General features: G+C 38.3%; 1 protein-coding gene across 2 annotated transcripts in view; it reads right to left on the bottom strand.

The window, feature by feature from the left end:
* The window catches only part of IQCH (IQ motif containing H), a 193,694-nt gene that overhangs the window by 100,119 nt on the left and 80,513 nt on the right, over window positions 1–13,062 (bottom strand). For both annotated transcript variants that reach the window (XM_058541925.1, XM_058541926.1), the window contains 2 exons: window positions 7,988–8,064; window positions 6,141–6,179 (listed from right to left, as the gene is read on the bottom strand). In XM_058541925.1, coding sequence (XP_058397908.1) covers window positions 6,141–6,179; window positions 7,988–8,064 — 116 coding nt within the window. The remainder of the gene's footprint in view (window positions 1–6,140; window positions 6,180–7,987; window positions 8,065–13,062) is intronic.

Raw genomic sequence — 13,062 nt, 5'->3', positions numbered from 1 at the left:
ACTGCATAAACCGTGTCAATTAAAAGTGAGAGTCAGAGCCCTTAACATTTATAAAGAGAATAAAAGGCAAAAATAGAGAACTCATTGCATGGTGACAGATAAAGGAAGAGAATTACACGTAAAGGCCACTCAGATCAGCAGTAATTTTCTAGGGATAATTTTTGCAATTGGTTTGCAAGGTATCTTTATTCAAATGAGTCTTCCTAAACTCTGAAACATTTCCCAAGGAGAAAAAAATCCCCATCCCTAAATGCATTCTTATGGGATAAAAAGACTCAATGGATTCAATTCTGGTTGAAGATCAAACAAAACAAAATCAGGAATATTTTTAAAAATAGATGGAGTATATTTTCAGTCAAATGTGAAATCTCCTTTTCGAGAGACCCATTTCATTTTACTGCTGCATTAAATTCATCTTTCCTGCTACCCTTCTAATATTCTCTGAGAGGATGTGATGTAGTTGAGGGCCACTTGGAGCAATTATGATTGATGTGTGGAACCTGTGGGATATCTTCAAGGAACCTGACAGGATGGGAATCAAAAGCAGCCTAGATTCCTAGTTTCCTGAGAAAAGACCTATCATCATTTTTTCTATAAGCAAAGGAAAAAAGAGCAAGCCTCAAAAAGGACTTCTATTATCACCAAAGTAAAGCTTGACATTACAGTTTTCCTGAGGAAAAATGTGTGTACAGCAAGTCCATTGATCACAGATCACTAAAGAACACTTGCAGAATTCTTACAATACCCAGCCTTGGCACACTCGCCACACCTACACATGTATTCTGCTTTATTTTAATTCATTGCACTTCTCACTACCTGACATTATATTAAATATCTCTTTATTTTCTGCCTCCCTCACTAGAATATGAATCCCAAGAGGGCAAAGACCTGGTTTGTTTTGTGCACTGCTGTATTCCCAGTGCCCAGTACACTGCCTGGTGCATGGTAAAAGTTCAATAGAGATTAGTTGAATAAATGAATGAATGAGTGAATAGTAAAATTTAAGCTCATAGCCACTCGGGCTGGGTTTATAGCACAAAGCTGTTCTATGATCATACAAGTTATTTGCAGACTCATAGCTTGAGTTTGGGAGCACTGACAGAAACTTTGGCCACTTGGATCTGAAAATGCCCATACCCTTTGACCAAGGAGTTCTACTGCTAAGATTGAGCCTAACTACAAAGATTTATGTACAAATGTGAAAGGTGTGCATGGCAGTTTTATTTAAAACAGAGAAAAACTGGAAATGATTTAATTATTTATTAATAATTATAATACTTATAATTTGCCATTTACAATTTAATGCCAAACAATAGGATAATGGCTAAGAAAATTATGGCATATCGTCAACACAGACAATTATGTAGCCATTAAAAATGTTTTATAAAGAGTTTTAAATCATGTATGTAAAGGGTTATGATACATTGTTGGATGAAAAGAGCAAAATCACTGTTGAATATACAGAATGATACCAACAAAGGGACATGCCAAAGTTTAAACAGTGCCCAAGGGTTGTAGTATTACGGAAAAAAATTTTCTTATGGCCGGCCCAGTGGCTTAGCAGTTAAGTGCGTGTGCTCCGCTACTGGTGGCCCAGGTTCACATCCCGGGCGCACAATGACACACCGCTTCTCCAGCCATGCTGAGGGTGCGTCCCACACACAGCAACTGTAAGGATGTGTAACTATGACATACAACTATCTACTGGGGCTTTGGGGGAAAGAAAAAAGGAGGAGGATTGGCAATAGATGTTAGCTCAGAGCCGGTCTTCCTCAGCAAAAAGAGGAGGATTAGCATGGATGTTAGCTCAGGGCTGATCTTCCTCACAAAAAAAAAAAAGAAAGAAAAAAAATTTTCTTGCATACGTAGGCATTTTTTTCTCCTTTCTGAACTTTCCAAATTTTCTATGAATGATCATGTCATAATTTGATGAATGATACAGTCAAAAAAATGAAGATTATATTGTGGCTTACTGATAACCTTTGTTGCTGGTGCATATAAGTAAAATTGTTAACCATATGCAATAAAAATGTACAGTTAGATGATGCTATGAAGAGGAGTAAAAATAATTTTATAAAGATTTTTTTGTCAATTACTTGTTGCAAGAAAAATTGTTTTGCAAATAAAACTGTATAATTTTAATTCACTTTGAAGGTTCCATGCCAAAAGCACATAGGCGAGGGTGGCAATTTCTAAAGAATTAAAGAAAATGGAAAACGGTTTTAAAAGATTCCAGTTTTTCTTCTGTTTCAGATTTTTTTTTTCTCTTCTTCCTTTAAGATGGTAAATTAATGAGGTTTCTCATAAGGGAAAGTGAGTCTAAAAGAGAAAGCAATAGCCTTGGACTTCCTCTGAATCTCATCTTCAGGTTGCAGAGAGACTAGTTCTAGACTAACTTGTCTAATTCTGGTGAAAGTATGACCTCCCTCTCTTTAACCCCTTAGGGCAAGGCAAGAAAGAAGACTGGACTGTGCTGGGAGCACAAAGCCAGCCAGGGGGACACTCTGCACTCTCCAGGAAGTAGGCTATTCCCGCACTAGATGCGACAAGGTAAAGCCAACACTGCTGCTGACATCACCTAGTGGTTGTCAAAGAATATATTTTTAAGCTGGAACACTTTGTTCAAAACCAATATAATTTGATGGTAAAGAGGTAAAGCAGTTAACACAGCTGCTGTGGGTGTGAGAGGCCTGGAGCCCCACCTGTGGGAACCTCTGCTTCTCTCCTTTCCCTGGGGTCTTGGGGTGAGCACTGTAGAGGATATGGAGGGTCCTTAAAAACACTGATCTGGTCTAATCTCCTCCTTGTACAGATAGGGGGAAATGAGACTGATAGTAAGGTCGTGATACGTTCAATGTCACGCGTGTTGCTTGATTAAAATAGTTCAGCTGACTTACCTGAAAAATAATCAGTTTTCTAACAAGAGGATTAAGAGTATATGTTGGGAAAATATATAAAGAAAGTAACAATATAACAGAATGACTAAGAGAAGCAAGACCCCAAATTTGACGTTAAAATGTTATCCCCCAAACCTATTCTTTCTATACCAAAGGATATTTTACAACAGAGGTATGGCTTAGGAAATAGGATTTTCTTTTATGCTTTTCTTCTTTAATTTGGAAAAAGTCTTGAAAATACAGAAAAGTATAGAGAATAATATAAAAAACTACCATGGACACACGTTAATCTTTTGTCTTCTTTGATTCAGAGAGAGAGATATATATGTCTGTCTGTGGCTCATAACCGTTAAGAAAGCAAGCTACAAAAGTCCAGCATCTTATTTATTTATTTATTTATGTGAGGAAGATCAGCCCTGAGCTAACATCCATGCCAATCCTTCTCTTTTTGCTGAGGAAGACCAGCCCTAGGCTAACATCCATTGCCAATCCTCCTCCTTTTTTTTTTTCCCCCTTTTTCTCCCCAAAGCCCCGGTAGATAGTTGTATGTCATAGTTGCACATCCTTCTAGTTGCTGTATGTGGGACGCCACCTCAGCACGGCTGGAGAAGCGGTGTGTCGGTGCGCGCCTGGGATCCGAACCCGGGCCGCCAGTAGCAGAGCGTGTGCACTTAACCGCTAAGCCACGGGGCCGGCCCCCAGTCCAGCCTCTTTAAACCAGGAGAATCTCCACAAGGATGAATTATGTTGTACTGTGAGGTCCTAATGTTAGATAATACAGAATATATATAATATACATATGATAGATATATATATATCTGAAGCAAAGAAGACAAAAAATATATATTTAAATTTTTAATATTTAAAAAATGTACATTTTATATATTTATAATCATAATATAACATTTAATTTATTTATATATTTACATATGTACTTAAATAAAAGAAACAACAATTAGGTACAATTGAAGTCCTCTCTATATTTCTTTTTATTCCCCTCCCTCCCCCATTCCCAGAAGCAAACACACTCATGATTTAACCTGGACCCTTATGTCCAATAAATATATTTGTTTGCTTGTTTTACCCATAAAAATAGATGTTTTATGATCAAATATTAATTAAAATTAAGTGGATCTTAACATAGTTATTAACATGCCTGCCTTGAGATAATAAATAGATTTATTTGCTAAGAGAGTCAGTTTTAGCAACTTCAAACCTCTGAACAAGATTCCTGAGAATAAAGGCCTCGGATTTCTTGAAATAACTACTACAAACTCTACTATGGTTTATGATTTTATTCTTTGGATCCTTATACAGAACCTGATTGACTCAAACTTATCATTCAACCAAACTTATTTGGTTAACTGATCTAGAAGATAGAAAAGCTGTTAAAGTCAGAGCCAATAAAAGCAAACATGACAGCAGAGGTGATTACTGTCCTGCTATTAAAGGAAACAAACAAACAAAAACACTAGAAACTGGTTCTATGCATGTATGACATTGGCTAGAGAAAATGTTAAATTATATTAGGAAGGCAGAGGTACAATATCTTTAAAAAGGTACAATATCTTTACAAACCTTTAAAAAGATTTCCATAAAAAATTATTGAGATTTTTAAAAATTTCTAATGCTTTGGGGCTCTGGCAGTAACATAACCCAGTTTTGTATGGTGGCTCTGTCACTTACTAGCTGGATGCCCTCCACCTCTCTGTCTCCAGGTCCTCCCAGTAAAATGGGAATAATTATAGTACGTACTGCATAGAGTTGTTGTAAAAACAAAATGAGATATTCCATGTAAAGCATTAGGAGTAGTGCCTGGCACAGAGTAAGCACACAGTACATGTGAGCTGCTGGTAGTAGTAAGCAGAAGTAGTAGTAATATTTGGAGAACTAGCCTGTGTGGAAGCGTTCACAATCTGTTATGTGGAGAGGCTGCAAACTCTGGAGGCCTGCTCTGTCATCTGGATCCTCTGCACCCCTTTACTAGCTGTCTGGGCCTGGGGACAATGCCAGCACAGAGGTTCTGGGGCTGCTGTGAGCATTCTGTGGGTATGGAAGTTGCTTAGTGCCATGCTCTGAAAACATGCTCAATCAACATTACCTGTTAGAGATAGTCCAGATAAATACCGCCTTTGTATTCTTAAATGCAGAAGCAAACTCACAGTTTTCTCATAGCAAGAAGTCAGGGGAGCTGGAGGATCTAACTGCATTGATTAGTTTATCTAGGAGCAATTTGTCTAGGTTCGGGCAGACTGTATGCCTCATTGTTGTAAATACAGCCCTGTCTATCAAGGCTCTGCACGAGTATAAGAAGCCCAAAAGGTGGGCTCTTTTTCCTTGAAAATGGGTGGCTAAGCTCCCTCTGAAATTCTTACTGATAAGATCACAAGATCACCAAGAAAGGGAGGCCTAGAAGATGCTCTTAAAAATAGACCAGTGAATTATGATAACAAGTGTTTTAGAGTTCCAAAGCACTTTCACACATTCCAACAGCTATCCTATGAAAAAAGAAGTATTTCCCCATTTGTCAGAGGAGGAAAGTGAGGTACAGAGAATTTAAGGGATGTGCTCAGCCTTCCTCTATTAGTAAGAGGAGAATCCAGCTCTTAAGGGATATGCTCAGAGTTCCTCTATTAGTAAGAGGAGAATCCAGCTCTTTCCTGCTTCAAGTTCAGAAATTTTATTACCTGTGCATGGTCCTTGCTGGCACGTATTTGCCATCGTGGGAACCATTTCATTTTTCCAACTTTTTTGTTACCTTGTTTTAGTCAGCTTAGCTCTAAATCCCATCCCCTTACCACATCATATATGCAGTGTGTGCTCACGTGTGTATGAATGCACACACCCCCCCCCCATGCACATATGTGAGCACATGCTCGGGGACAACTGAATTTTTTTTCACATTTTCTTTCTTTTTAAGCATACTTGTAAAAGATGAAAAATTTAGATTGAGATTGAAGACTGATATGATTCAGTCATATTTTGAGTATGCTCAATCACTTTTTTGGACTGAAAAGTAATTCAGTCCCGACAGAGGGGGGAAGAAAAAAGGTTTTGCACTTTAAATGAACCATGGTTTTTTTCTGAAAACAGGATCTAATGTCTTTTATAAAAGAAGAGCAAAAGAACTTTTGTTGTTGTGTCCAGCTGTCAAACCCATCTCCCATACTTTTGCCCTGCAGCAAAAGGAAGGGACATCAGGTGACAGACCCCAAATTTCAACTAGTCACACAAATTACACACCTTCCTATCATGATGTCCTCTTGACCTTTTGCCTTTCCCCTACAATAAAGAAGGAGACACAGTTTAAATCAAAATGACTCTCATGGGCAATTTTACAAAACAAATAGAAGGCACAGAGTCTCCCCACCCCCCTCCTCCCCCGGCTTCCCCCGCTGGGCCAGCCTGTGCCCTCTTTCCAGGCAGGCAGGAGCTAATAATTAGAAAGACCTTCCCACCCCAGACAATGATGCTCTGCTTGCCAAGGGCCCTGTTTGCTTTGAAGCTAGAGTTTGACAAAGTAAATATTTACAGCAACAACTATAATCAGATGCAAAGACCCACTTCTAGGGGACACACAGAGAAGTATTTACAAGAAAGGTCTTCTCTGTGTGAAGCACCACACTGCTGGGCACTGGGGCCTGATCCAAGATCTGTTCTGGCTCTATCATGAGGCCAGGCATAAGGCAGTCTTTCCCTTAGACTTTTAACTGCCATGCTAGGACACTTTCCTCAGAGTATATGAATAATTACATTTACCATTGAAGAGTCAATTCAGAAATGTACCAATTTGGGACCACAGGAAAGAGTCTTTAAATATTACTGCTTTTAGCAGTAGGGGGAAGCTTTGTGAAGTCAACAGAGAGAAATTAAAGGCAGGGTTAATTAGTGTTCAGAAAATGTCATTATTTAAAAATAATTTTTTTTGGTAGACCACTTACTGGCTAAAACTTAGTCATATTTGTATTACCTGTAGATCTGTTATCTATAAAACTGTGGGAAGAGGGTGAGAATCAAAACAGGTGCCCCCGCCTGTTCCTATTATGCACATTAGCCCATGGCCTCCGCACAGCCTGTTAAACAGCTGAATTTGAAACCATAATGGTGCAGGCCAAACACTCGCCTGAAGGCCTGTCTGTCTTGGGATTTGGCCATTTACATTGATTTTTTTTTTACCCACGTTTTTCATGAAACACAAATATTTGCCATGGCAACTGGGGTGTCACATGACATGCTGCTACACAAACAGCTTGGAAACCTCTTAAGGGGAAACAGCCCACCAGTGCTGCAAATACAGTGAAAACATCTTGAGGAAGATTTGGGCGTTAAAAGATGAAGGTCTGGGAAGAACAGGTAACAGTTTACTATGTAGACACAGTAGGAATAATTTCTTCTGTGCCACTCTTCCATTTCTCTTTCTTTCTTTCTTTTTTATAATGGGAGCAGCTGTAAACATGACCACGGTAAACCCAGAAAAAGACACTGCCAGCTGTCTCCTTTCTGTGGTGAAAAGTTTCAATTATCACCAGTCTGTCTGTGGCTCATAAACATAAGAAAGCAAGCCACGAAAGTCCAGCATCTTGAAACCAGGAGAATCTCCATGAGGCTGAATATGTTGTACTGTGAGGTCTTCATGTTAGAGAACATAGAATTCCTTCCCCTCCCTCATTAAGGCATTCCATGCAAAATTGAAGAGCTTGCTTTTTTATCCCATGCTTAAAGACAAATGAAATACAGTAAAACCTCACAATAACATACCCCATGCAACACAAATTTGGATATAAAGCAACAGCTATTGTATTCCCGACCCTTAGACTCTTGACCAGCTAGCAGTCTAGGTTGACACAGTCATTTAATTAATCTTGCAATAATGTGACATGATTGAATTTTTTTAGACCCCATTGATAATGTCATGGTAGAGACAATGTCACACTCCCCCCTTTTAAAATCAAATGCATCCCAGCAGAAGCTGAAATAGTATTTATTTCTACGGGAAAGGTACAACTCTATAAAATGTGTATTACCAAAAATCTCCCTGAGAATATTGTCAATAAGAACAACTTTCTTTCATTAGTTAGAAATATAAATACCTTTGATCTTTTTTTCTTGGGAGAGATCTTCACTTCTGCTGGAGTTGGCTTTGGTTTCTGAGGTGCAGCGAAAGGGGCTGTGGATGGAGGTGGTGCAATGTTACGTCTTCCAGAAAGAGAGGCTGAGTCATTGGGTTGATGCTATTGGGTTTGTACCTTGAAAGCCAAATGGCTCTGTCACCCATTGACTGTTCACTATCAGTCTTTCCTATATCAATTCAATGAAACATTTGTGATCATTGACTTCAAAAGGAAAGCAAAAAGCATGGGAGGGCAACAGTTTCATCAGAATATAAGGTCAGCTTGCCTTATGCAAACTGCCTAGATGAAAAGGCAAATTTTTAAAAAGCAGGCAAATTAGAGAGCAGTCTTTGTCTTATAAAATGTTTTGCTATAAGATTTCTTTAAATAACCATATTCCCAAGTTCATCTAAAAGGTAAATTAATATAACTACATATGATGGACTATTCTATTGTGTAGTCATTAAAAAAGATGACTCTAAAGAATTTAAATGGCTTGGGGGAAATAATACAAGTGAAAAACAGTAAATATTATTTTTGAAATTAATTAAATCCATAAGCAACATCTTTTGGAGACCACATCTACTCCATAGGGGAATAAGCCTACATGGTAGACAATACTTGGGAGAGAATCACATCTTCTTGTTGCCTGGCAGCAAACCCAACTGCCCTTTACAAACAGCCCAGCTCTGACATTCTCACAGGAGACAAATCCTTAAACTACTGATTCCAAGAAAGACAACAAGTAATTTATTTAAATAGTTAATTGAGTCAAAGAAATGAGGCTTCTTTCAACTCACTTTCCCTTTTGTGTCAGTTCTATAACAACAATCTTAGAAAGAATTGACAGATGCTGATCAAATACAGCACATCAGCATACAATTAAGAATTCCACCTTGAGGACTCAGTTCTCTGACATCGCCCCCGGTGGGCTGCAAGGAATATCTTGAGCAGGAATTCCAGAGTCTTATCACTAAAACTCACCTTCACAAAAGGGATTTGTTTGTTGCATCTGACCAACCCAGTTTTACCACCTTTCTGGTAAAACTGGCTGGCTTCCAGTGAGCCTCCCTGACTATGAGACTGCCTACCACCCTCCCTGACCCTGGGCAGTTGGCTAGAGAGTATTAAGACTCCATTTAGAGTCTATAAATTTGTGCCTAGACCTTTGTGCTCTCCTGCCCTATTGTCCACTTGGACTCGGCTCTCCCACTTCTGAAGGCCAGTCCACACCCTGCACCCAGGCTGCTTTGAATCTACAGATTCACCCGTAAAGCCAGTTATTCCCATTGTCTGCAGGCTCAGAATACTTTTTGTTTAACTTTCAGGCTCCTGCAGACAAGTGAGATTTATGGTTAAATTTAAAAATGAAACAAAATAGCAGCTGATAAATTTTCAAGTGGGCATAATTTTAAAAGGATTTTAGTAAAATTTTAATGAAATTTGGTAGGATAAAGATCTAAAAGATTTGTAATTTCACGTGGATTATCCACGGTTAACGGTATCTCTATGACCCGCAGAAATTCTGTCACTAAATTATAACTTCACATAGTCTCGGATTTTATGGGATACATGCATTTGAAGAATGTGTCTCCATCTTTAACAAAACTGTATCTGAGGGCACTGCCTATTTTGCTACTCAATTTCCCTTCTGGAAAAATCTGTATGACCAATTTTGCCAGTGTTAATGTCAGGGAAAAAGCCCTTGTCTTTCTGGAGAAACTTGTAGGCTTCTGTGGTAGTTATTGACACGTGCTGCTCAAGTAGCCATCTCCCTTTCTTCCAGGCTAATTTCAGAACCCCAGTGTTTCCAGGGTAACAACATGCCCAGCTCCAAGTGTTGCAAGATTTAGCAAAAAATCTTAAAAAGAACACACAGTTAAATTTTAATTTTAGATAAACAACAAATAATGTTTTAGTATAAGTATGTCCTGAATATTAAATATATTTAATATCCACCCAAGAACAGACTTTCATGAATGGATTAGGCCAGGCATAACTTATCGTACTAAGTATTTAGTATAAGTATGTCCCAAATCCTAATCCTAACCCTAATCTTCTCCTTGGACATTCACTTTCCCAACCTTTCTTATAGCTAACAGTGGCCATGTAGCCAATGAGATGTAAGGGGACGTCCATCCAGGGGCTTCTGGGAAGAGACTGGCACTTCTATTTTCCCCTCTTCCTGCATGAAATGTGTACGGTGAGGCCCAAATCTACAGGAGCCATCTTAGAGCCATGAGGTGACAAGCATGAGGATGAAATCAAATGTGCTAAGGAAAGCAATGCAAAAAGAGAGCCTTATAGCCCTGTTGATCAGCACCACCAGCCCTAGACTCCCTACTTCCTGAGTTTTTATGTGTGAGACAAATGAACTCAAGTGTTTAAGCCATTGATAGTTAGGGTTTCTGATGTTTGTAGTCACATGCATTCCTGGCTAGTACCCATCCCTCCCTCCTCCTTCTCTCCACTTCATTCTTTGTCTTATTGTGTGTGCTGGGGCCTCAAGGACAATGTCCAACAGTGGTGGCAGTAGTGGTCATCCTTGAACTGTCTCTGCTTTTAATGGACGAATAGAATACTTTCTGAAGTTTCCCTACTAAGAATATTGTTTGCTCTGGGGTTTTGGCTGAAAACAATAATCAGGTTCAGAAAATTCTCTTCTACTTCTACTCTGCCCAGAGGCTTTTTCCTTATCATCAGTGTTGAATCGTATTGAAAGATTGTTTTTTATGCTGGTGTCTATTGTGATCATCGAGTTTTTCTTTTTTATTCTGTTATCATGGTGAATTATATTGTTAGATTTTTCTAACCTTGAATCTTCCTTACATCCTTCCTTGATCATGATGAATGTAAAGAAACATATTGCTAACTTTTATTTATAATGTTTGCCTCTGTGTTCCTGACACTGATCTATGTATTTTTTTCTTGTACTGTCCTAGTCCAATTTTGTTATCAAAGTTACAGTAGCTTCATAAAATCAGTTAGTAAGCTTTCCTTCTTTTCTTTTTATAAGGAATAGTATAAAATAAGAATTACCTGATCCTTTAAAGTTGGTAAAACTTGCCTATAAAAGGCCTGAGAGCTTTTTTCTCTAGTATGCTTTTGTGTGTGTGCACATGTCCATGTGTGTGTTTAAGACAGAGAAATATTTTTGACTACCAATTCAAATTATCTAATGATATTGTTTTTTTAAGTTTCCTATTTTTTCTTGAGTTAATTTTGGCAATCTAGATTTTTCTAGGAAAATTTTCATTTCATTTTTAAAAATGTGTTGGCATAAAGTTACCATACTATGATTTATAAAAAATTCTATGTATCTGTAGTATTTATCTTTTTTCATTTTAATATTATTTATTTGTGCTCCCTCTTTTTTTAATTTCAGCTTTATTGAGGTATAATGGATACAACTGTAAGATATTTAAAGTGTACTTTGTGGTGATTTGATATATGTATACATTGTGAGAGGATCCCCCCATCTAGTTAATTAATACACCCGTCGCCTCATATATTTATCGTTTTTTTTATTAGTGAGAACATTCAAGTTCTACTCTCTTAAGTTAGCAAATTTCAAATACAGTGTTATTAACTATAGTCACCATGTTTTACAGTAGATCCTCAGACATTAGTCATCCTCTAGCTGACAGTTTGTACCCTTTTATGAACCTCTCCCTATTTCCCCCAGCCCTCAACCCTTGGCAACCACTTTTCTACTCTCCGTTTCTGCGAGTTTGACTTTTTTTTTTTTTTTAGATTCCACATATAAGTGATACCATGCAGTATTTGTCTTTCTCTGTCTGGCTTATTTCACTTAGCATAATGCCCTCCAGATTCGTCTATGTTGTCGCAAATGGCAGGATTTCCTTCTCTTTTAAGGCTGAATAGATCACATTTTCTTTATTCATTCATCTGCTGACAGACACTGAAGTTGTCCACACCTTGGCTACTGTGAATAATGCTGCAATGAAATGAGCATACAGATCTCTCTCAAGATAATTATTTCATTTCCTTTGAATGTATACCCAGAAGTAGGATTGCTGGATCATATGGTAGTTCTATTTTTAATTTCTTGAGGAACCTCCGTACTGTTTTCCATAGTGGCTTTACCGGTTTACATTCCCACCAATGGGGTACAATGATTACCTTTTCTCCACATGCTCACTAGCATTTGTTATCCCTCGTCTTCTTGATGATAGCCGTTCTAGCAGGTGTGACGTGATACCTCATTGTGGTTTTCATTTGTATTTCCCTGATGATTAGTGCTGAGCACCTGTGCATGTCCCTGTTGGCCATTTGTTTGTCTTCTTTGGAAAAATGTCTATTCAGGTCCTTTGCCCATTTTTCTTTTCTTTTTCTTTTTTATATTTTTTCCTTTTCTTTTTTTTTTTAATTTTATTTATTTATTTATTTTCCCCCCAAAGCCCCAGTAGATAGTTGTATGTCATAGCTGCACATCCCTCTAGTTGCTGTATGTGGGACGCGGCCTCAGCATGGCCGGGGAAGCGGTGCGTCGGTGCGCGCCTGGGATCCGAACCCGGGCCGCCAGCAGTGGAGCGCGCACACTTAACCGCTGAGCCACGGGGCCGGACCCTTTGCCCATTTTTCAATTGGGTTATTTGTTGTTTTGCTATTGAGTTGTATGAGTTTCTTGTATATTTTGTATATTAACCCTTTATTGGATATGTGGTTTGCAAATATTTTATCCATTGCTGTAGATTGCCTTTTCATTATGTTGATGGTTTCCTTTGCTGTGCAGAAGCATTTTAGTTTGATGTAGCCTCATTTGTTTGTTTTTGCTTTTGTTGCCTTTGCTTTTGGTGTCAAATCCAAAAAATCATTGCCCAGAGCTTACACCTTATGCTCGATACTTTCTTCTAGGAGTTTTATGGTTTCAGGTCTTATGTTCAAGTCTTTAATCCATTTTGAGTTGATTGTTGTATATGGCATAAGATAGAAGTCCAGTTTCATTCCTTTTAATTTGGCTGTCTGGTTTTCCCACCACCATTTATTGAAGAGATTATCCTTTCCCCATTGTATATTCTTGGATCCTTTGT

Source organism: Diceros bicornis, chromosome 5 (genome assembly GCF_020826845.1).
Source record: "Diceros bicornis minor isolate mBicDic1 chromosome 5, mDicBic1.mat.cur, whole genome shotgun sequence".
NCBI lineage: Eukaryota > Metazoa > Chordata > Mammalia > Perissodactyla > Rhinocerotidae > Diceros > Diceros bicornis.
This window is presented reverse-complemented; position numbering and strand designations above follow the sequence as displayed.